The 25,370-nt window shown below is 39.7% G+C and overlaps 1 protein-coding gene across 5 annotated transcripts in view; it reads left to right on the forward strand.

Annotated features, from left to right (window-relative positions):
- The first annotated feature begins 3,028 nt into the window (after positions 1–3,028).
- The window catches only part of LOC121951317 (disco-interacting protein 2 homolog C), a 224,121-nt gene continuing 201,779 nt past the window's right edge, over positions 3,029–25,370 (forward strand). For all 5 annotated transcript variants that reach the window (XM_088085027.1, XM_088085029.1, XM_088085028.1 and 2 more), the window contains exon 1: positions 3,029–3,260. In XM_088085027.1, coding sequence (XP_087941153.1) covers positions 3,182–3,260 — 79 coding nt within the window. In that variant the 5' untranslated portion in view covers positions 3,029–3,181. The remainder of the gene's footprint in view (positions 3,261–25,370) is intronic.

Raw genomic sequence — 25,370 nt, forward strand, 5'->3', positions numbered from 1 at the left:
TAAATAAATCACAGCGTTAAATACAAACTTAAAAACTAACTGAAGAGTTTAACCAGCTACAGCTTTCTGGTGTGATGGCGCCCTCTTGCGGACAGCTACGGAGCTACAAGCAGAGCTGCAGACATATTTATTCTATTAATAATCCGTCAATTTAAAAATATGTAATCAACTGTGGCAGTGAAAATGACTTATCTCCTCTAAAATACGGCGAAGAAATGATGTATTAATAATAGCGTTAAAAACAAATTAAAAAAGTTACTGAACCTGTTAGCTCCGGGTTACTTGTGTGATGGCACCCTCTTGTGGACAACTACAGGAACTAAAAGCAGAGCTGAAGACATTTATTTGTCAATAATGCGTCAATTTTAAAATATATAATATAATATGGTAGTGAAAGTGACATGTCTCCTCTATGATATGGCGAAGAAATGATTTATCAATCACTGCATCAAAAACAGACTTTAAAAGACTTTAACCTGTCAGCTGCGGGTTTCTGACGTGATGGCGTCCTCTCGTGGACAACATGAAGAACTACAAGGTGTATACACATTTATCATGCCAATAATCCGTCAATTGAAAAATATTGAATCTAATTTGGCAGTGAGAGAGAACGCTGAACCTGTTTGCTGCGGGTTTCTGGTGTGATGGCGCCCTCAGGTGGAGAATAATAGGAACTACAAGCAGAGCCGCAGACACAACACCGACAAAAACATAATTTCAGCCCCTCATATAACATTTTTTAAAAAATACTTAAAATGGACTTATGTATTATACCAACCCAGCTCTTTTTATTTTTATAATATTTTGTTTCTACCTATCTATCTATCTATCTATCTATCTATCTATCTATCTATCTATCTATCTATCTATCTATCTATCTATCTATCTACCTATCCATTATCTCCATTCAAGTCAACATTTAAGTTTACACGTTTTTCCAAACGAGACTATTTTATTGATACACATTTTCTTTTTTTTTTGTTTTCTTTTCTTTTCTTTTCTTTTCTTGCCTTGTCTTGTCTTGTCTTTTCTTTTCTTTTCTTTTCTTTTCTTTTCTTTTCTTTTCTTTTCTTTTCTTTTCTTTTCTTTGACAGGAAATTTCCCCTTAGTATACATTAACCCATTCATGAAAATGTTTCAAAAGTCAGTGCTGGATTGATTTTATATTAGATGTTGTTAGATAGATGTTGTCTGGCGCCCTCTCATGGTTATTTTAATCATCATTATTTTAATTTTGTCTCAAAAAAGAAAAACAAATCTGCGACTCTATCCGGAGTCTATGAAAATACATTTTGTTTTCCCTTATTGACGTTTTTAAAATCACCTATAGTATGTTGTACCTGCGAGGTGCATGAAGTCACAAATAATCAACGAGTGTCAGACAGGAAGATGAATGAGTATACCTTCAAAATAAAAGCATTACAACAGTTGAGGGGAAGAGAGAGTATTGGAGGAAAAAAACATAAAGACAAATTAGGTTTAAAAGCTCTGTCAGTGCAGTCTGTTTTACCTTTCACTTTCTTAAAGAGACTTAATGCTTCCTGTTTTTTTTCTAAATAACTATTTAAAAATGTGTGACAGTTGCTTCTGAGGATAGACTATACTCTTCCATTCAGTGATCTGTTTATTCTGTCAAGCATCATTTCCTAATGAAAGGTGGATAGAATTTGAAAATATAAAATACATAGCAGAAAAAATAATTGGTCTCAATTTTCTCAAAAGTACATCAGCCTAAGTGTTTTCTCTAATAAAGTATGAAATCAATATTATCAATATGAATAAATCAATTACAATAATAGTCTTATGTGCAGTAAAGCCAGACTTTATGGAATTGTAGGCTAATGTTAATGGAAACACTACATATTAGGAACATATTTTTTTTGTTGTGGCTGGATTGAAAAATTAAAGCCAGTCAAACATCAGTCAAGATATTGAGATTTTATTGTGATTTATTTTTTTAAAAAAGTGAATTATAATGTTGTTTCTCCTTTAAACAGCTCATGTACGAGTCACAAGTGTGAGACATCAGTCTGTGTGTTTGCAGGCAGAGAGGGATCCAATTTGCGGACAAACTTTTAACATAGATACGCAGAGTATCAACAACACTGGGGCGTCAACAAATGCACGTGGCCAGGTTTAGGCAAAAAAAGCTTGTGGTTAGGTTTAGAAAAAACCATCATTGTTTGACTTCATTATAGACTGATGCACCCGGCCTGCGTATCATGCTGCCGCATCAGGTGCTGTCCGGCCCACTGGCTGAGTATTGTAATGCTGCAACAGCGGCAAATCTGTGGTATTTGACGATTTTGGAATGAAAAAAAGAAAAAAAGAAAAAAGAAAAGAAAGTTAAAAACAAACAAGGAAAGGAAATGATCTCAGAAAGTGTTAAAAATATGATGAATCTGTGACATAATTGTACATATAGCCTATAATTATGATAATTATAAATATAGTTTATGGACATTTTTTCCTAGCTGTTGTTAATATAATACATAATTTTCTAAATCTACTCATTTCTTGCAATTTGTGGAACATCTCTTTCCAATTTTCTCATTGTCTTTTTATTGCCCATGTTTTGGAAATTGATCCAGTCAGTTTGCCCGTGGTCTAAAGGTTTCAAGAAAGAAATCCAGTTTTTCTTTCCCTCCCAATCCTTACTTTGTTTATCTGTCCTCCCTTCCCCTCCTCCCCTCCTTCCCTATTTTAGAGTAAGTAACTAAAATGGGGAAAATTGTGAAGTAAAAGTATAGGTCACATTTTATTTAGGAAATGTAGTAGAATAAACCTTCAAGTTGACATAAATAGGCCTATAAAAACTCAAGTAAAGTACAGATACTCCCAAAAAATATTTAATTAGCCTAGGCTACTGTAACAAAGTATTATTATTTCGTTATATCACATCACTGGTGTTTAGTGTGGGTTTGATCCACGAAATACTGCGTCTACCATTTTGGCTTTTATTTTTTCAGAGATAAACAGCGGAAGTGGACCCGCCATGTTTCCGCTAACTTGACGCTGGTATGCGGAGAGCTAACAGCGCTGCAGCCGCACACAGAGCCACACGCAGAGACTCACTGTGACTGACTTTGGATATTTTGGGGATTTGAAGAGAAGCTTGGAGCGAGACAAGAGGGGAAAGGGGACGCAAAAACAGAGATTTAAGTCGGTTTCTTGAGGCGGAATGGCGGACCGGGACCCGGTGCCGCTTCCTGCGGAGGTGCGGGCCAAACTGGCCGAGCTGGAGCTGGAGTTATCCGAGGGTGAGTACTTGAATTTCACCGCTGAGCTCCGGGCGGCTGTGCCCGGGCTCCGCTGCTGCTCTGCGGGGTGCTCGGGTCGCTGCTGGTCGGTCTCTGCTGAGAGGACCAAGCGGCTCAGAATTTAAACTGTGAGAAGTGTTGAACTCCAGCTGCCACAAGTTTAAGTCCTTATTTCAATTTTTATTAAACACGCACGCGCTTGCACACACACACACACACACACACACACACACACACACACACACACGCACACACACATGCTGCCATAATGACAGCTTTGGTTTATCTGGTTTTGATTTGGATGCAGGGGATGTTGTGTTTTGGTGGTGTGGCAGTGAAGTGGGAACTGCATGCTTTGGGTGGACTGTAGTTTTCTTATAATATTTCTCTGATATATTCTCGTACAAATATCACACAAAACTGCCTATTTGGAGATTAAATGTATCATAAGGTACACAGAATTAATCATAAAATTATACAGAAATATCACATAAAGTTGTTATTTAGCACCAGGTATTAAAGGAATATTATGCATGGAAAAAAAATCCATAAAGCACTATATAAACCCTAAAATCCTTAATATGCACCAAACAGAACTACAGTAATGTTACAGTGATATTACCATAGTTGCAGCCACTGTTTTATATGTTTTAAAATGCATTAAGTGATCCTTAAGTGCTTAAAGTGTCAAGTGTCCATAATCCAATTTAAGATCTTCAGATTGCTTTTTTGGCAAATTGCAAACCAAAAATATGCAGTTTTCAACTATATAAAAAAGAGAAAGGCTGCAAGTATTTGTTAGAATAGTAGTTTTAGGTTGACTGGTGGACTCATCTTTCCATCACAGCAGATAAACACCACCGTAAAGTACACATCACATGAATGTCTCTATTGAGCACCAGAGGAGTATTATAGCCCCCAGTGGGAATATCAGAGGAATGCTATAGAGATTTATCTTCTGGGTTTGTCAATAAGAAGTTGTTGTCGTCAAGATTTTTTTGTACACTGTCATATTGGAAAATCCCGTTCAGCAGAACTCTGCATGCTGCTTAGATTATGTGCACAGAGCGTGCAGCTGTTACCAGACACAGTTTTCACATGACACACTGCAGCCAGGCAGCTTTTGGAAGGGATGAATGATTCCCATTATGTTCCAGCTTCTCTCCATAACACCAGATCATATATTGGCTTCTTTTGCAAGACCCTGAAATGCAGCCTTGGTATTGATTTTCTCATTAGCCTCCCCCTTCCTCCTCCTCCTCCCCCTCCTCTTCTTTTTAAGATTGATATGTCACATTGCTGCAGACTCACTCTCAGCCTGGAGAGTTTCATAGTGTCATATTTCAGCTGCCTGCAAGCAGTGTTTTCCCTGTTTCTCATGGAGTCTGGAGGCTTTCGCGGAGCTCAGCCATGTATGGAGAAAGAAAGAAAAGGCAGAGAGAGAGGGGGGGAGAGGGAGAGGAAGCGATTTTAACAGCTGACTGCAAATGCACACATTGCATTTTAATGTTTCCACTGCTGCTGCTGCAAATGCAGGTTTCACAGGGATCTGCATCTGAGCTGAGAGAGGAATGAGAGGAGAGGAGGGGAGGGATGGTGAGGATACAGGTGACAAACATTTATATTTTCTTTCTTTCTTTCTCTCTCTCTTTTTTTTAATGTAAATCTCCACTTCTGAGTTGGTCCAACGTAAACAAGTGTGTCTGAGGGGAAATGGGGTCAGATGCCTCGTTGCATTATTTACATGCTTAGCTGACGCTGTAAATGCGCGCCGGCAGCAAATGCAAAGCTACCCCAGCATCCCGCAGACTTTGACCTAATTTTTCGATTTCCACGCATCATCCCTTCCTCCTCCACAGCTCCTTGCTGCCGGGGGGCAAACAGCGGCAGGAGATGACATTAACAACAGTCAGGTGTCACTACAGCTTCACAGGGGCCGCGTGTCCCGTTTAGGAGCCCTTGAGCAAGGCGTTAAACTCCTTTACCCCCCCGTCTCCCTCAGTTCCCTATGGAGGTTCATGATGATTTGTTGTCTGGAGGTGGAAAGCGATTTAGGTTGTCTGGTTGGAAATTGTAGTTTTATTTCCCAGTGAGAGGAGTGATGGATTGCACACTGACTGAAAATAGAAATAATCTCTCCTTTGTTGCACAAACACCCAGCTTTTTATATAAAGAAAAAAATCATAAATCAAGATACCACATTGCATTCCAAGAGTTATTCTGAGCTCAAATGTTTACTTAAAATAAATTCACTTAGCATCCTCTTGCCCACTGAGCAGCTTCACTGAAGCAGCTGGGGGTTAACTGCCTTGCTCCAAGATCACCTCAACGGTGGTAAGGTGATGCGTCAGGTGAGTTCCTACAATTCCCAGAAAGCCATTTGACAACCCTCAGAGAACATGTGAGACAAATTAGCTGCTCAAAACTACATGTGGAGCTAAAGGTGTTGCCAAAGGAAAGAGAAAATGAGAGTGATGCCGTTCTTGTTGATATGCCAACCTGTCTCATGGCTGCGTTGCATTTTGGGATATTTGTTGCTATTGTGGGTGTGTACGTTAGTCTTTCTGTCTGCAGAATGCACTCTATTTGTGTAAAAAGGCATCTCAAAGAGCAGTCCATGAAAGCAAAACCTGATGTTTTACCGCTGGACAATGTTGGATATGATGTGACGTTGAGTGCGTTTGTGTAGAAGTAGTTATCATTCTGACATACACCTGCTGAGTGTGAACACATCTTCTCTGTTAGTAGATCTGTTTTTACACACACACACGCACACACACACACACACACACACACACACACACACACACACACACACACACACACACACACACACACACACACACACACACACACACACAATGCTGTAGAAATCAGTGTGTTTCTCTGCAGCTGCAGACTGACAGGTTGTCCTGAACTAATCTGGCTGTTGGCTGAATATTAAGCCCTGCCATTCAGCCCAGATAACAAGCTGTCCACCTCAACACACTGCAGATTACACACACACACACACACACACACACACACACACACACACACTCTCAAAGCTAACCCACCTGACCTACAGTGTCTGTGCATTGTTGTATCTGCTGTAATTTTATTTTGCACCTTCCCATAGACCACATGTCTGTCAAGCAGTGTGGGCTTATTTAGATGTTGGCCTCTTTTTGTGAGTCATTTTCAGACCCCCAGTCTAGTAGTTTAATTAAGTCTTTAAGAGTTTTTCCAGACATTTTTATCCTTTCTTATACTAAAATCACTATTAGATCATTTATTCATTTCAGTCTGAAGTGTCCTGATTGATAAATTGATCAAATTTAATCAGTGCAGGGAGTGATCTGCTTGTCTTTTAGGAAGCAACACAGTCTGTTCAAATGTTTCACTTTGAGGCTTTTTGAATAAGAAGGAGTCACTTGTAAACTTTAAGATTTTTCATCAATGGACCCTCCTACAAATTAAAAAAGCATTTATGCAAACATTTCCTGGCAGCCTGTGAAGTAGAAGCATCATTCTCATTGTCGTAATCAAGCTAAGTTACTTTAGTGTGTTCATCAGCAAAGTGATGCAGGGAGCAGATGAAAAACACACACTCTGCTACTCATTACCCCTAAACCTTCTTTCTTTTCTACTCTGAGTGGAGGAAGCATGCTCAGGCTAAAACATGTTGGTATGACATTTCAAAAGTGGATAAAAGTTACTTCAAGTGTAAGATTTTGTTGTTTTATCCTGTCATGGAGTGCATTTTTTTTTTGAAAAATTGGATTGATGTTGAAATTGAGCACCTCTTTCATAATGCTGTAGAGTTCCTTCCTTCTTCCTTCGGTCACATCTGGTCTGGATAAGATTCTCCTCCGTTATTTTAAAGCTCACACTCTTCTCTCTTTTTCTTTCCTGAAAGGTCCTTGTGTTCATGGCAGAGCAGAAACCTCCGCTCTGATAATTACAGCCAGTTAGAAAAGGGATTCCAGTGTCCATGTATGATTTATCGGCCCTGTTCTGGCCCACAGATGCTGTGTTTTCTGTTCTGAGATTAGCTGTGAAGGCGAATGTGATCTGTGAGGGTCAGTTCCCAGAATGCATCTCGCCAAATGTATGTTGTGTGGGTTCACTTGGTTTACAGCTGATCTGAGTTCAGGAGAGGCTTTTGTACTTGTTTGCTATCTTTGAGCTAAATTTGAAGAGGAATTTAGTGCCACAACTAAGAATTTGTTTTTATCAATAACTTGATTAATAAGATATTAGTTCTATTTAAAAAAATCAGAAAATAGTAGATAAAAGTACTCTCTGATCTCTCTTAAGTAGTGTTGAACTACTTTAGTGAAATCCTGCTTTCAAAATTCGACTCAAGTAAAAGTTATTGAAGTAAAAACTAGTGATGATGTCAACAGCAGGTTTGTTTTTCTCCCTTCTTTTAAAAGCCTTTGTGTCCCTTTTTATCATTGTGTATCCCCTCTTTAAATTTGGAGGTTTTTGCGAGACAGTGAATGCAGCACAGGTGGAGCTCTCTGAGTTTCTGTAACCCTCAGCAGCAGTCTGTGACTTGCGCGTTGGATAACTGATCTGTTGATGTGTTGCTGATCAGATCAGATTGATGGATAAGAGCAGCAGTTTTTGCGATTCAGTTAAGTTTCCCTTTTAATGTGTCTGATGTTCTGCTGCTCCATCTGTGCCCAGAGTATGCTCTGTGCTCTGAGAGTGTGATACAGTGAATAACTGGAGAGTATTTCAATAGCACTTCTAATGAGCGTTCCAGCTCCAAAAATAGAAGATCTATATGTGGTGGCAGATGTTTTTATCGCGGGGGGCCACCACAAATAAATGAATATGTGGGAAACCCTGACTGCCATGTGGCATAATAGATAATCATTTTAATCATTAGTTAATCTGAATCCGCAAAGTAACTAAATCTTTGACAATAAATGCAGTGGAGCAAAATTGATGATATTTGACTCGGGAAATGTACTTGGACAGAAGTGTAACAGAACAATAAATTGAATTACTTAAGTACCTCAAAATTGTACTTAAATACAGTATTTGAGGAAATATTACATCCCACCACTGCAACTAACTGTTTTATTCTGTGTCCAGAGAATCAAATTTTGCTTCTGTGAAGCTTAAAGGGGCTGTCGTAGTGGAAAAGACAGATCTTCTGGTGCTTCGCTTCACACTCGTCAGGAGGGTAGGATGTGATGTGACATTTTGGGCAGTTATTTAGGAGTTATTCTGACGAGAGTCGAGTGACGGTGTCTTCGAGGAAAAGGAGAGCTCTGATCCCTCTCTCTGCTGACTGTGAACTCGTCTGCTCGCTGTTGGTACTCAGCTAATGTAGTATTAAAGGAATATTTTATGCCCCTCTTTAACAAGAAATTTGCTAAAAAGACAAAGTTTTTGTTTGACCATGTTTGAGATTTTGCAAGTCAGAGGTCAAGAAATATGAACAATTACCTTGTGACTGGAAAGACATTCTTATACTTTAAAAAGTGCAGAGGAGAATAAAATTATTTGGCAAATATGTCTTGATATGAAATGAAATGCAAACAAACCATAAAAATAGGGATGCCTCCTGAAAGTCAAAGATTGGACCATCATTCGCAGACTCCTCAGTTGACTGAGATCATTTAAGTTACAAAATGTCAAAGAAAGTGAAACAAATGTCAATTATAATGTCTTATTTTGTTCAACCAACAGTCCAAAGCCCAAATATATTCAAAACATGACGATGGAAACTGAGCAAACCAGCAAATCATCACAGTATAAGAGCAGGAAATAGCAGTTGCTTATACATTTTTAATTAATTAATCGGATAAATGTTCAAACCCAAACTTATCAAGAAGTTCAATTCCATGGGACAGACGGTGACCTTCGTAACATACAATTTGCCTTCTTTTGTCTTACTTGTGCACAAATGCGGCAGAAAAACCTGACAATTGTAAATAATTACCCAGTTCAGATAAACGGTCTCCACAACCTGATTCATTTTTCATTTACTCGTGACTGAATCTCCAACAAAGATGTCATTTTGCTCTCTAGCAATCTGAACTGAACTGTGGGATTTCTTGCTGTTAAGAAAAGGCCAAACTCACTAAGCCTCCTGCGTCACAGCTTAATATATTCAGCCAGTGACATTTCACTGAATCACTTACAAGTTATTGGCTAAATAATGACATCTTCATAATCTGTCTACTGTTCTTTCATGTTCATACTTGCAAGTGAATTTTACAAACTTGAAATGTGGCTAAAGTTTAAACATTTAAAAACCGACCTTGAATCAATTAGGTTAGATGAATAAAAACAACTCGCCAAAGGATCTTCCATTAGAAAAAAATTAAGAAGAATATACTAACCTTGTTTGTTGATGACTGCCATAAGTGGCTGTATTTCATGCAAATTTGTGTAAAGAAAAACAGATAAACTGAATGGTATTCATTCAATCAAATGATGTACACACAATCAAGAAGACTAGCATTTGTTGAACACATTTATTTCCGTGTTTTCACCACAGTTTATGAAATGTTGTGTAAGGTGACTGTGATGATATTGCAGAAATGAAACATTTGTATGCTTTAATTTACAAAAATAAATATATTAAAACACCCCATAAATGACCTGCAAGAAACGTTTTATCTACTTGATTAAATGTTATTCATTACTTAACTAAAGTCAGTTAAAAGACAGGGTGATATCTTGACTGTTGCGACAGGTGGTTACCATAGCAACAAGTGATGTCACTTTGTATGATTGAAAACCAGGTGTGGCCCAACCTTTGGATGGGAGCTTGTAACAGATTACATGTAGTGTTGTAAAACACACACACACACACACACACACACACACACACACACACACACACACACACACACAGACACACAGACACAAACACACACTTACCTTATCAGTGTGGCTGGCTGTGAATGAATGCTCGATGATTGCCTGTGTGTCTCAGAGATGTAAATAGAAAGTGTTTCAGTGTGTTTCATCACTGATGTTTCTAAATCCAGATCTCTGCAAAGAGGACCAGCTTAGACTCTCCATGTGTCTCATGTTTGGAGGACGCGCTTCCTTGAGTTGTTCATTACGATTTGTGGCACTGAATTTCCCCCGTGACCCCATCAACTAAGCGCTTAATTTGTCCTGTGCTCAGGTTTTATTGTCATAATTTTGTCTGTCGTGTCCACCTGTAATAATCCTATTTTAGTCACGTTTATAGCTGACATCTGAGAAAGATAATGAGACGGACTGGAAATAAATCTTCAGGTTAGTGAAGATTATGTTATATTATCCAAATCTGTTCTAAACACCCATCACAATTTACAGTCTAATTTCCTGCTGCTGCTGTAGTTATGTGCACAATGCCCTGTTCATTTAGGTTTTATTACAAACATTTTCATTTTGACCTCCAAATAAAAAGTTTTGGATCATTTGGATAAACTGCTGGCTTGTTTACACTTTGCTTGAGTTTAGGCTGACTTTTTTAAAGGGTTGTTGCCACATTTTTCAGATCACAGCATTTAGCTTGGTATATTCAATGTTATCATTGTACCTAAAGTAATAATGAACAAAACTACTACAACTGAACTCCTACAGAATGAGAATGTTTCTATAACACATGCTGTTAAAACAAACAAATATGCAAGTCACCACTAGCATTTTACCTATTTTACACTTCAGTTACTTAGCTTTACTTAGCTTCAGTACAAATTGGCCACTTAAGCCCAACTGAAAAACACATTTTATCACTGCATATTGATTTAATCACATGACATAATGGTGGGAATTAATTGCTTTTATGTGCACTCCTTTTGAATGTTATCACTTGATTGGGCGTTATCAGACTCGTAGATATGGGTTGGAGGGGGCCTGCTACACCTACTAGTAGGTTCAGAAGGCGGTTATCAGCCCATTAAATCAGCCCAGTAAGTTAACTTTGAATTGAATTTTTGTGACGCTTAAGGTGATTTTCAGATTATTTTTATCTAATTTTACAATTATTTTTAGCAGAAACTCTAAATATTTGAGCTCATTTCACTCTACATCCTGCAGATTTAGCTGTATAGTTAATGCTGATGAAATATAGAACTTATTATAATTTACTGGTACTACAATGCTACAGGTAAATAAATAAATACTTCATTATTTGCACCAGAATTACCTGCTATTGTTCTTTGTGAACCAGTTTCCTTCTCAAAGTCATTCAGTGTTGTGTGTAAAGATTAGTCTACTGCAGGGTGAAATAAATGCTATTTTTGAAGAGATTTAGGATAAATGTCACTTTATGTCTGTGCTTGCTGTCCTGCAGCCCTTGGCCGCTGTGTCTTCGTCTGCATCGTAACGTCTCACCTTTGGACCGGCAGTTGCCATAGAGATGTTATTTTCTCTCCTCCTTCCTGGGAGATTACGACCTGTGGGGATGGAGAGAGGCTTGTTCTACTTTAGTGGCACACAGCTTCTATCACACAGCAAGGCCATAAATTCATATTGGGTCTCTTTGTTGGCTCCCTGGAGCGATATCAGCGGTGATTCAGGACTCCAGACGTGCAGTCGTTTCGCGTAAATCTGACCGCTATCCTAACTTGACTCCCACTGGAGAAATATCTGTGGAAATTGTTGCTTTATTGCAGACGCAGGCTGTTGTTAAAAACAGTCTCTGGCGAGTCGGCTGAGGTGAGCAACACTTCAGATCCAGTGAGGCGACATCAGCCTGAGATGATCATCCTCGCGAGCTAAACAAACACACCAGACGTACAGCTGTGGAGGGGTGAAAACCTCCTCTGGGCACCAAAGTTTTTTCAGGAGGGAGACAGAAAAATTGTTATTTTCTCACTTTTTTTTTTTTTTTTAAAAAAGGGTCTCAAATGCCCAAAGGGTCATAAAACTCACTCGGCACACAGAAGAGCATGCAAAACTTTCCACTCAAGGAAGAAAGGCAAAATGAAAGTTATGGTTTCTTTACCAAACAGCAGCAGCTATTGGATTCCCCAGAGCACCAATGCCGTCTTTATCCACAAACACTTTTTCATGTGAATGCAAATCATCCTGCTGCAGCTATTTTCCTCCTCCCTGAGTGGCCTCCTCTTCCTCTTCTCCTTCTTCTTTATGAACCACTTTGCTTTTGGTAGACCAGGCTGCTGAGAGAGTTACACTTACTAAGAATTATACAGCACCCGCACACATAAGAGGTGAACAAACTAATAGAAGCACTTAATATAATAGCCCCAGCTGTTAATAGCTGTCGTTTCTTTTAAAAAAAAAATCTCTTGGACATACTGTTTGTGTTGAATGTAGGGATGCCAATTTTTGTTAATTTTCCTTTTGATCGCCCTGAACTTATTCATTGGTAACTAACCCAATAAGTTTAAAAAACAAGACGGGAAATACAAAGCCGCATTTCCTTTAGTCTGCCACTTTATTGCCTTAGTTAGCTTTAGCGCTACATTTCTCCATCCGTTTAGAAGTGGTGAAATTTCATGTTTTGTGATGTAAATGTCTCGACTTTCATTTATTCTTGGCTTCGCTGAGAGACAGCCGGCCAGCTGTGTTAACATGTCCACTGCCCAACCATCAGTTTCCACTGGTTCCTGGGCTGCTCCACACGGCTTACTGGGGTCTGGTGGGAGCTATGGTTAGCTAGCAAGCTGCGATGCTTACTCAACAATCAGTTGTTAATGCCGTCCCAGTGGCAGAAGGCGTTGTTGTATTGTAGTTACTGTATAGTTTGTAGCATTGGTAGCTATGTAAGCACCACTAGCCGTGCTGACACTGCTAACAGTGGTAACAGTGAGAACAGTGGTAACAGTGAGAACAGTGAGAACAGTGAGAACAGTGAGAACGTAGTCTACACTGCTTGTTCACCTGGGTGAGTAAGGGGGTAATCAGAGGGTGGGCACAATGTTTTGAGCTGCAGTGCTAGCTAGGTAGCTAACTCCTACCAGACCCTGCTTGGGTGCAGTACAGTAAACTGGAGAGGAGTAAAATTAGCCTATAGACCTACGTCTGTAACCAGTAAAAACTATTCTCAGTGGTTAACTGGCTAAGGGTTAACTGTTGGCATCCCTTGTTAAAAAAAAACGTCAGGTCAATGCCAGTGAATAGGGAAAACGATTAAATCCAAGATGTAATATTTAACTATAGACAAAAATAGCCATATAGATAGGCCTGTAAAGTCTATGCAGGCCTATATGGTTTTTGCTGTGCAGCTCTTAACAAACAGTCATCAGGATCATATGTTGAGGTTGTGATTGTCCTGAACAGCTAACGTAAACATCAACCTTCAGAGTATTAACAAAGCTTAAAAGCTGAGAATTTAAGTCCAAACACACCATGAGGCTGAGTTAAGCAGTGTGCAACAGCATACAGTCAGTCCACATGTTTGCCATCAGCTGTCGTCCTCTCTGGCTTCTCACAGGAGGCACAAAGCAGCATAAATATTCATCTGCTCTCGCTGTCAGCCTTGCAGCACAAACAAATCCGAGGGCTGGAAATGTCAGCGGGTTGAACAGCCGTTTGTTTCAGCCTGCTTCAGGTTGTCAGTTCTCAGTAGGAAGACAGAGGACAGGTTGACGTCCAGTCAGAAAACTGACAACAAATGAAGAAGAATCCCTCAAAATAAAATAAAAAATCCTGTGACTATAGGCAGTAAATGTTCGATTTTTTTGTTTTGAGCGTTGATAGAATAATTGGCCCCTTTCAGACATGCACCTCTTTATGTTAATATGACGGCAATATAACATCTCTATCTCATGTCTGAATGAACACCTGAGTCACTTTTATGTATACGTATTTTCAATTACTTTCAACACAACACAGATTTGAAGTTATTATGCTGTCAAATTATTGTCAAGGGCCTCAGATTGAATGCACTTAAATATGGTTAAAAACACGCTCTTATTGCGCCATCCAACACACCGCTACAGTTATTGGTAAGACTTTACTGTAAGCAGTTAATAAACTTATGATGTTTAACCCATTCTAATGTAGTTGTTAGCACATAGAAGTACATTTTTAAGTGTATATAGAGTTTGTCAACAATTATAACTTCTCTATTGAAGAAATATTTATCTTACAATTGTACTACACTAAATTGCTATTCATAATCTGTTAACACACCATCCTCCACTTACGGGTGGAATTACACAGGCTGACCATTTTCCCACCAAAATGAGCACGTAGGAAAACCCGCTAAAAGTAGTTGATAGGCTGCCCCCTCATTGCCAGTGGACCAGAGTCATGTACACGTTGCAGCAGTAGATGAGTACGCCTTCCTGTTTTTCTTCTGGTTAAAAAGGTCATATGTATATTAAAGGATATGTCACATTTTGCATCACAAATACATCAGAAGGTTAGGAAACAACAGAAAGCAGCATGGAGTCCATTGAAAATGTCCTCTTTTTTGTAGCTTATCCAGTTTGTCTTTCAAATTTGGTGCTGCCCTGAGATGTACTGGAGGGTATGTGCAGGTTTACGGGGTATACCTACCTTTTTTTCTGTCTGTTTACAGTATACTGACCTATCACCCTGTCAGGATAGTATACCCACCCAGCAGTTTCAGGCAGTAGCTCTTTAACCTCTCGAATAAAAATTAAATATTCAAAAAGTAAATTTTCTCTTTCACTTTTTAGGATTCAGCTTTAAAAGGAACTCACTTGATAAGATGCATAACTGTCTGCAGCTGTTGCTTTCATCTTTACCCCAACATAAGAAGGCACTTAACCTTTCAGATTTCACCACAACTCTCAACATGTCTGAGACAAGACACGAACCCTCAGTGTTTTATCCTTCCCCTCCTCGTGATCTGAACGGAGATGGCATTTGTGCTTGCTCAGGCGATTTGTAAAAAAACCCTTTGGACGCTCGGTGTAATGGGCTTCGGCCACTCCATCTGCCATTAGGGTAATCAGAAGACCCCCAATCAGCATTTTCATTTGCTCCACCTCCTGCGTCAGTCTAATCAATGTCAGATTTCAGAGCCTGGTTTTACAACATGGTAGCTACTGATGCAAAAAGCCCCTCAATCACCTAATTGGCTTTAGAGGCAGTTGCTGATCATAAAAAAGTTGTATTTTCCTGCAGAATCAACAATTAATGAGCTGAGTTTACAATTCCCAGACGGTGGTGATTCTGTGTTGCTTTGTGGCTGCAGTTGTAAGTGTTTATTTTGAGCTCAGACTTTTTTTTGTTGTTTTTTTTACACACATACTACATTTGTTGGCAGCTGATTCTTTGGCTTTGTGGAGGGGTGCAGAGAAGGGGTTTCTGGGCAAAGTGTTGTGCATTTTCACAGTTTAATTTGCCAAACATTTGTTGGGTAGAAAAGTATACATTGGTAGCATGAGGTCACACAACACTCAGTGAACCACAGAGTCTTAGAAATTAGTGTTTGGATAGCGTTGTTGGGAAGCGTAACGCACACCCTCAGGTAAATGATGTTAGCTCTGTCAGTGCTGTTGCAGCTGTTAGCACTGTTAGCTGTTAGCAGTTGGCTCAGCCACCTCCATGTTGAGAGCCATGTGGAGACAATGCTTGATCAGACTCTGGATCATAGACATGCTCTGAATGTCAGCTCCTTTAAGTCTCCAAAAACAGAGACATATTCAACCTGTGACTTTACTGTAAGTGACCAGTGAAAAAAGCAGTCAAAAAAGGTGGGAACCATTGATCCAGCTAGTTTAAAGAAAATTGACCAGTTCAATTCACTCTTCAATAATTTAAGCTAAAAAATAGCTCTGTATTTTGAGCTTGTAAGAAATAAGGAGTAGACATGCTGATGTTATTTAGTGATTCATCTGCGGTTCCTGTTTGAATGGGAGGTGTTTGTTTTTGTTACTAGCGTCCAGACTCCAGACCTGATGAACTTGGCCATGGAAGGCCACGTAGGGTTAATCCTGTCAGACTGACAGGGAGAATTCACTCTCTGCCACAGCAAGAACATTTAAACCCCGTAATTCTCCATCTGTCCTCAGTGGCAGCTTGTGAGCGCATCGCATTCTTTATACATTCTGCATGTTTAAGATGTTAATGAAATACGACTGCAAAAATGCTCGATTTATCAAGTTTTTATTTTTGTCTGCTCTTGAATTATTTTTCTAAAAGTAATAAACAATTTGATTATTTAAACCCATCACTAATACAAATAAACTTTATTTATTTTAGTTTTTAGTGCTGTGCCTTATTGTGTATTGCTTCAAGATACTGAGACATGCAGATTTTTAAATGAGAAATGAACAAAAGAGACTTTTAGTGCACTTGCAGTTTTGTTAGGAAAAACTAGATATTTGGGATTTTACAGACAAAAATTACTCAATAAATTGAAATTATTTTGAAGTGTAAAAAGTTTTTAAATAAAATGTGACCACCAGTTGATCATCATGAAGCCTGCAAACAAGAATATAAGCAACAGACATATGAAAAGTTAATAATGCATTTTCTCTTTACAAAGTAACATCTTTATGTAATTGTCATATGTTTGACATTAGATCAGGTTTACCCTCCTTTACACAGCCAGCTTTAATTTCCATCGTGAGGTCCCACATTTTCATCTATAATTAGGGAATTACAACATATGAAGTCACTCATCTTGGAAACAATTCTCTCTGTAGCTGGTGCGACAGCTTGAAGTAACGAAACTGCTGTCGGAAAAAAAAATATCCAGCGACCGCATGCAGCCCTGCAACTGTTCTCTGCCATGTTGCTCCTCAGTGAGGTGATTCATCGCTGGAGCAGGGAGGGAGGGAGGGAGATTTGGGGAGGCAGTGGGAGGGGAGAGGGGGGTGTTTCTGGCAGATTGCATCATTAAGCCTCTCAGACAGGCACTTTCAGCCCTCACTTGCTTGTTTTTTTCCCCTCTTCGCCACTTCCCGCCTGTCCCTGAAACTGGCGTTCTGCGAGGGGAGGGGGTGTTCAGAAAGTGAGGTCTTGAGGGGTGAAGGGAACAAAAAAAGCAAAGCAGCAGCTCCTCTGCTTTCTCACTGGGAGGATAAATGAAACTGATGGGGAAACACTCCTTTTTTTCCTTCTTCTCAAACACATGCCTCAAATATTTGCCTCTTTCTATCCTTGTGTCTGCTGTAAACTTGTTTTCAGCTTTGACCCCGTGCGTGCAGCCCTCTGATCCCTTTAACCTTAACCGACCTGAACGCTGTCATGGATATTTTCCTTTCCATGTTGCTGATGGTGGGTAATTAATTACCAGCAGCTCTTGCAGCAGATGCTGCTTTTTTTAAAATCCACATTTATGTTCAAAGTCTTAAACTTAGTTTGTTTAAGTGTAGGTCCAAAACTTTAGCTCCATACCTTACAATATTTAAGCCTGGAGCTCCGTGGAGAATAATACTCTCAATTAATGATCCCAAGGGTGACACAGTTCGTCCAGCCAGGGGAGGGGGTGGGTGGGGGGCTGAACTGTGCCCAAGTCGGGCTTTAGGGCTTACACAGACAGTAGTCGGCCTGAGTTGGACAATGAGGCGCTTAATCCGTTTAAATGGTACAGCTTTATTAGATTCTCTGCAAAGGAACGAGATACGGAGCTCCCGGGTGATGGATGTGGTTGGCCAAGGGCTGCCTGATTACGATTTTGTTATCCTGCCTTGGCAACAGCACAATTGGTGTTTTCTCCCACAGTTTATTCCGTCCTCTTCGCTTGTTATTTATACGTCTTTTAGTGCTTTAAGTGTCTTTGTTGGGTTTTCTTTGATGCCATTTATCCTGTTGCTTTATTTCTTTGTCTCCTTGGAGGTTTCTTTTTCACTTGCAGAGTCTATTTTTAATCATTTGTGCAATTCAATGAAACCACCACCTCCTCTTGTAACATCAGTGGGTCAATAGAGGCTCCCTGTTTGACATTTTTTCACCCCTGCCTGGTTGTCCGTCTCTGCAGGTGAACACTGTAGCTTTGTCAACCAGTTTCTGTCGAGAGGTATGCTGGTCTTTCCTCTCACTGTGTGGAAATAGTCTTCTTCAAACACTGCTGCCCCGTGACTCACACACTGCCAGCCAGCATTTTTTACAGAGTAGCTAATGTAAAAAAGGCTTTGATACCAGTTGTAGTATGAAAACAGGTTTCGTCATAGCAGGAGAGATTGGTCCTTGTGATGTCGGAAATGGTGTTTCTGTTTCTTCAGGCTATTAGTAAGACAAATAAACAACCAGTGAGGCCTGTTGAAGTGTCTTTGAGCAATATTCTAACACACTTTCTGCTCTCTCTGTATAAACAGTCTCTGTAATTACATGAGCTATGTGAATAAACAGTAAAATATGCTTTTAAAGATGAGACACATTTGCAGGTCAGTACAGCTCAGTTTATTATATACACCTAGCTAAATATAATGTCGTCAAAACATTTTGAAAATAATCTTTCAACAGTCAGAGGGCACTTTTACTAGGCTTGGTATCACTGAAAGATGTAGACTTGAGGCTCAGACAACTGAGTTACAAAAATAACAGCTTGACTTGGACTTGACTAGACAGGTAGTGACAGCAAAGTTTTTTTTCTCTTTCAAATGTGTGTGTCCCTTTGTATCATTTGGTGTACCCTCTCCAAATTTGGTCTGTGAACGCAGTGCAGCAGAGGTTTTCATCAGTTCCTTTGGAAGATGTTATGATAGTGGGGGGCAGCCACAAATAACTGAATGTGTGGGAAACCCTGTGATGAAAGCACTGAGAGAGAATCAAAACAGTATAGAAATGCTGCCTGTAAAAACCAAAACAAAGAGCTGAAAGATGCTAAAGTGCTTCTAAAAGCTTAAGAGGAATTGCAGTTTTGGGTGTAATTCTCTGCTTGTTTGTCACTGTGACCGACTCCTTTCACATGACATGTTGATTATCAATATAAAAGTATTCTTTATTGCAGCTTTAAAGATAATGTCATAAAAGTGTCTTTACATTCCTCACTTTAGCTGCAGTGCTCTGTTTTTTAAGGATAGGTTGCCCATCTGCTGTAAAATGCAGTGGAATATTTAATCTTCAGGCTTATTGAAAGGACTTTATCTTGAATTTGATTTGCAATTTGAAGTCTTGAGACAATATCTGGACCTGTCCCAGAAGTACTGAAAACAGCCTTGATCACTGATATTCATCATGACCCCATCTGCGATACATATATTCTGATTGTTTTGAGCTATGGGCTTGTAAAATCCCAACTATTGGCCCCTTTGAATGCACCGATGAGCCCAAATGACACGGAGCCACTCACCACATGTATCATGTTGAACTTATTGTCCAAAAGTCGTATTTAATACCCCGAAGCAGGTTTTTAACTCTCGTAGGTCACAGGAGGAGGCATCCTGATCTGCGCAGAAAGTACAAGTGATGAATTCCATCTGTGTCTCTTCTTCTTATCCCTGGAATCTGCCTAAAATTGCCCTCATCCTTAAAGACATTCTCCAAACTGGTTTAAACCACTTTGGAGATTAGAACGTTGTTGGCTTTAGGGAGACGAGAGGAGATGGATAAGAGACGCATTGTGCTGTGAATGTTAACAATGCCACGGCCTGCTGGAGCCGAGGCCCGGGCAGTTGGAGGTTTGGCTGCTTGTTTGTCTAACGGTATGTCAGGGTGATAAACCTTTGTGAGCAGCGCGGATCCAAAGAGCCTGCCAGGAAAAGCTGCCTGGCAGATTAGTTGCAGTACTACGTGGACAACGTTTCACTGAGCACCTTCCAAAACAAGACCACACTCACACGCTGTGCATGAAAAGACCATTGTAACAGGTCATGCAGTTGTGTGTTCAGGCTTAAAATCTGCAAAAATAAAAGGATCTTGAACAATACCAGTTGTTTCCAGAGCAGCTTGAAGCAGCTGGAGTGATCCGCACGCCGACTGTCATGGAAAGTCTGGCACACGCTACGGCAATAAACTGAATTCTCATTTCTCCCTCCTGGAAGCAAACTTGTAACACTTAAAATCTTCACACTCACAGCTAAACATAAATAAAGCCCCACAAACTGGAATGTAAATTAACGGCATTTGATGTCAAACTGATTCAATAAACCGGAGAGGCACGCCATGAACTTGGAGTCAAATGCTGCAGCTGAATCAGTGGAATCTCTTAACTGTACATTCCCGTACATTGGCTGTGTGGCCCCTGAAAATCCTCCTAAAGCTGGTGGCATTACCTCTGCCCAAAAAAGTCCAGCCTCCAGCTCGTCTTGGAGAGGAGGAGACTCTTGGCTTACACTTAGTCTGCACTCAACGGGGCGGGAGAGACTTTGGCAGCCTCTTACCAAAACGTACGAAGGAACCGCTGGAGAACTTCAACCTCTGCCTCCCTCTTTGTATACAAACCATGTCGCTTCCCCCTGTATTAACGATGGGATCCAACCCCGGACCTGACTGTTAGGAGTCTGGAGCGCAGCCAAGTGCAGCTCGGCGGGGCGTTGGAAGTTTACAGTGCTCCAGATGGTGTCTTTTACATATGTAAATAAAATTGCCTCTGTACTTGACAAATAGAACCCTCCCTCCTTCACACTGTTTGCTGACACCCAGGTGCTGATCGTGCACAACTGGCTTTGAACTCTACCTCTAACATTACCGAAGCTATTTCTTTTGTATATTCAGGCAGATATGTAATAAGAAGTGTTTCTGTCATTCAGCCAGACCTCATTGATTATATACAGTCTGTGATGTGACTCCTCCATGATTATGACTCAGAGGTCAGCAGGTGCGAAAGCAGCAGATGACGATCATGCATTGAAATTACTCGTCAGAGTTTGCTTCATGTGAATGTAAAGAAACATAAAAATGCCACATTTGGATTAAATTGTTTAAGAGTCATTTTTTATGTTTATTTTAAAGAGCAGGTGTAATTTAGGGGCTTAATTTTTCTGTTAGCTCTTCAGATGACCGAATGTCATTTTTATTGCTGTGTTTTGATATCACATATTAATCATCTGTAGCAGTTTCTTTTCTCTCCTCCCACCTTTGTGTCGTTTTCATTTCGGGTTTTAATCTTGAATAGGGCGGGGGTGACGCGTCAACGTAATCGACGTAATCAATTACGTAAATACGTCAATTCATGTAACGTGCGTCGACGCGTCACATTGTTTCACATAGTGCGCGTGATGGAAGCGTGAGCAGCGCCGGGCGTGTTGTTTTTTGTTTCGCCGCTCGTGTATGAGCTGTGTGTCAGCTGCAACACATCTAGAGAAACGTGTAAAAAAGTGTAACTGTTTTGTTAAGTGACTTGAATTTTACATTGTTTTATTTATTTTGCTGTTGGATTGTTAAATATAGATTGCACTACATTCCTTTTACTTGAGTGGAACAAGCTCTCATTAATTTTATTTTGGAGAGACTTTATATCAGACTGTAAAACACAGATTACCAGTTAATACTGGGCTATTTTTTGTTGGGGAATAATGCCCTGCAGTGTTTGAAAAATGTTATTTTCGGTAAATTTGTTTTTATATTAAGTAGTAATAAAAAAATAATAGTTAGATCAATAAAAAAAAAATCGATAGATTAATCAATTAATCGAAAAATAATCAATAGATTAATCGATAAAAAAATAATCGTTAGGTGCAGCCCTAACCTTGAAATCTCACTGTGCAGTAGTGCAGTGCAGCACTAACACCTTTTTTTTTTACACCGTTGATGGTTTTCCTTTTTAACAGAGAGGGAACCTAATTTGCATTTTTATGCCGTTGGCTGGGCTCCATGACCAGGGGGTGGATTTATCTCGGTGTAATCAACACCGGCACGAACAAAGAGAAACAGTCTTGGGATGATTATGGAGTCATGAAAATGACTTTGCACCAACTGCTCATGTTTAAAAAGCTGCAATTTTACAATTCAGCTTAAAGGAATAGTAGCTGCGTTGTGTGAAGAACAATTTTTTGGTGTTGGGGGGGGGGGTGTTTTGTGACTGAAAAGGTCACAAGTTCAAAGCCGGCAACAGTTAACATATCCATCAGCTGCAGTAGTCTGACTAGCACTGAACCTCAACCCGCTGCAGATATCTGGATTGAAATGTTCATGAATTGCTTAAAAATGTAAAACACTAAAGAAGAATTGGGCATTAAAACAAGATACCTTTCAGACATGTTTCACAGAATAAAGTCCTGGTTAAAAATGGCCCTTTTTTACACAAAGATTGTGGATTAGGGATGCTATGTTCTTTATGCCAAATTTCCTTTCCTTTACATTGACGATTTACATTGATTTTTACATGTTTGTCTATTTAACCAGTTATTGAAAGTTGATTATCGGAATTACTCGCTATAATTGTCTGTCATTGGACTAATTGTTTAATCAGCTAGTTGCTTCAGCACTATTTAGTGTGTTATGAGTATTTTGTATTTTTCATTATTACTTATTTTATTTTGGTGGGCTTATAAATCACATATAACTTGTGTTTCAAACGTTGCCTCACACTTAACTTTACTTAGAAACACCATGATGGGAAAATGGTGAGGACCAACAACTTGCACTTGTGTGAATAGAAAGCTCTCAAGTTTATTGAGTGATAGCCTTTCTGTGCTGCAGCTTCTGACCCTTAAAAAAAGGGGTAGAAACCTTTTTCACCCATGTCATCTGTTAATGTGCGCATGGCTGTCTAAATGCACAGAGAGGCAGTGTGTATGCCGGGAGGTGTCAGAGCGTTGTAGTGATTATCTAAGTCCAGCTCACTGATGAAGATGGATGATTTGTAGACATCCTCCCTCCCTTACAGAGGTTGTTCTGCTCCTCATATGAGCTGATTTTTCTCTCTCTGCAGGAAGGACGGATGGGTATTTCATCATTTGCTCCTTTCAGGCTAAAAACAAAAACCAGCTTTCCATATTCTTTTTTTTTTTTGTAAACCGGAGCTCACCCACCCACAGCCCTCAATTTGCTCATCAATAGCATCAAATGACCTCCTCCTCAGTTCCTCGCTCTGTTGTGTAATCCTCAACAATGTGACTTTTCTGTGCTGCTTCAAATAAGCCATTGTACGTTTTTCTTTTCTTTTTTAGAAAGAGCGCGAACGGTGTCTTATGTTACACAGACCCCCTTCTCTATGGTTTGTTTTCTCACATAACTAGGCAACTGGGGGAGCTTGGAATCAGTAAGTGAGACTGCAAAAGTGCTTATTAAGTCCTGCTGTATGTTCCCGTTGTTTAGAATTGGACACTTTATCCTAAACAGTGAGAACACTGCAGAAAGATTTGGATGAAAGTGTCAACCAAATGGCAAATATTACCCCAGATTGTTACGTGACAGTGAATTTGACTGGTTTAAGCCAACAACGGACATGCTTTCAGAGTTACACAACACTGACCTACTTTGAATATAATGAGGGCCATGAACTATGAGAATTATGTCATGCTAAGAAAGCTCTGCAGGGATCCAGCTGATCAGTCTGTGGTCACAGCATCTGTCATCACAGATAGAAGGCTTTGACCCTTGACCTCCTGTTCACTGGTTGCTTTTATGCTGACGATCTAGGAAATGTAATGTATTTAACTTTCTGTTCTGGTCTTGTTACATTTAAAATGTTGCAAAAGTGATTCAGGCCCTATGTTCTCTGAAATGCTACCCTGTAAATGTTTCCTTTCAAAGTCTGACACTTTGACACCCAACCGACCCTCCACACACTGACCCCTAGAACGTAGGTTCATCTGTTGAGAGTAGTCTCAAAAATGTACAACACATCTCTGCTGACCATAAGAAAGTACTGTATCTAGCAATTTAGTTGGACTTACACAGCACTCTGGGCAGCTTTTTTGTTGTTGGCCCTGAACATAGCAAACTATTTTAGAAATTTGAGATTTTGTACTCAGAATTCTTCTAATGCGAAGGCATAAAAAACATATACATGTTCATGTTTTTAGTGTGAGGCTTTAAAGCAGAACTGAAGGGCCACTGACAAGTACATTTTAGTTTTAGTCTTTTTACTTAATGCAGATGAAACATTTTCATAGTTTTGTGCAGAGTTAGAATCCATGAGGCATCCTTCTGTGTCCCCTCTATGTAGACCTTTTTGTGGTCCACAGCCGAGATGGAACTTGTCATGAGTACATTTTTCCCTCAGCAGCAGTTTGAGGAGTTTAAGTTGTGATCCGTCTGATCAGATCGATGGATAACAGGAGCAGTTGCTGCAGAAGCAAGTGAAAGTGAACTTTTAGAGCCAGCGCAGTTAATGATTAAATTTCACTTTACTGCACCTTGCATTCTGCTGCTCTGTCTGTGCCCAGAGTATGCCCTCTGCTTGGAGAGTGAGGTATAACTGAATGTTATATATATACATACAGTGTATTCTTTCAAAACACAAGTAACATTGCAAAACTACATCCTACATCTCTCATTTATCTGTTTCTTTGGAATTTTTACACATTACAACGTCTTGACATTTGGCTGACCCTTTAATCTCGATATATCTACGATACAGTGAGCTGGAGGCTCAATGTCTCTGTGTGAAGCATTTTTCAACTGTTGCTGAGATCAAACCTCCAGTCTTTCAGTTACAGGATGCTTTGCCATGCTCTGGCCTCATTGTGGCATCGCTCCAGTAATGAGAGTCTGTTTTTGGCCAATGTTGTCAGTGTTATCTAAGTGTTTGGCTGAGTGTGAGCTGTGAGTGGTGGAAGCTTTATGTGTGTGTTTTTATTTTATCTATGTACGGCGGTTGTGTTTCTGTCTGATAGCGTCTCATCCAGATAATCACTCCCACTCTCTGCTTCAGGGATATTAACATGATGTTCAGCCTGGATCCAGATTTTTATTTTTATCTCCCAGACAAAACAGTCCGTGGGCAGGAGTGTGCGTCTCTCAACTGCGTGTATGTGAGTGTGTAGTTGGATTGGCCAGGTAGAACAAAAAATGTGGCTTAAACATGTTTTGGGCCCAAAGTGGAATTTGACTTTACTGGTCCCTTGAAGAAAAAAAAAAGAAGAACAAAAAAGAAATAAATAAATGAAAAGCAATCAAATTTAGTTTGCTGGAAATTGTTGAAAATAATTCAACAATTAATGTTATGTAGGTTAAAAGCAAATACACATATGGATTTTATTCTCATACACAGATTGAGATGATCGACTCTTTGAAAACCCTTAAATGGAGTATCTGTAACTTTTACTGAGCTGTGGCCCCAAGTTGAAGTTGATAAGAAAAATGATGAATGCAAGTTGTACTGTAAGAATG

The sequence above is a fragment of the Plectropomus leopardus genome, chromosome 12 (genome assembly GCF_026936395.1).
Source record: "Plectropomus leopardus strain MGB_pleo_1.0 chromosome 12, ASM2693639v1, whole genome shotgun sequence".
Taxonomy (NCBI): Eukaryota; Metazoa; Chordata; class Actinopteri; order Perciformes; family Serranidae; genus Plectropomus; species Plectropomus leopardus.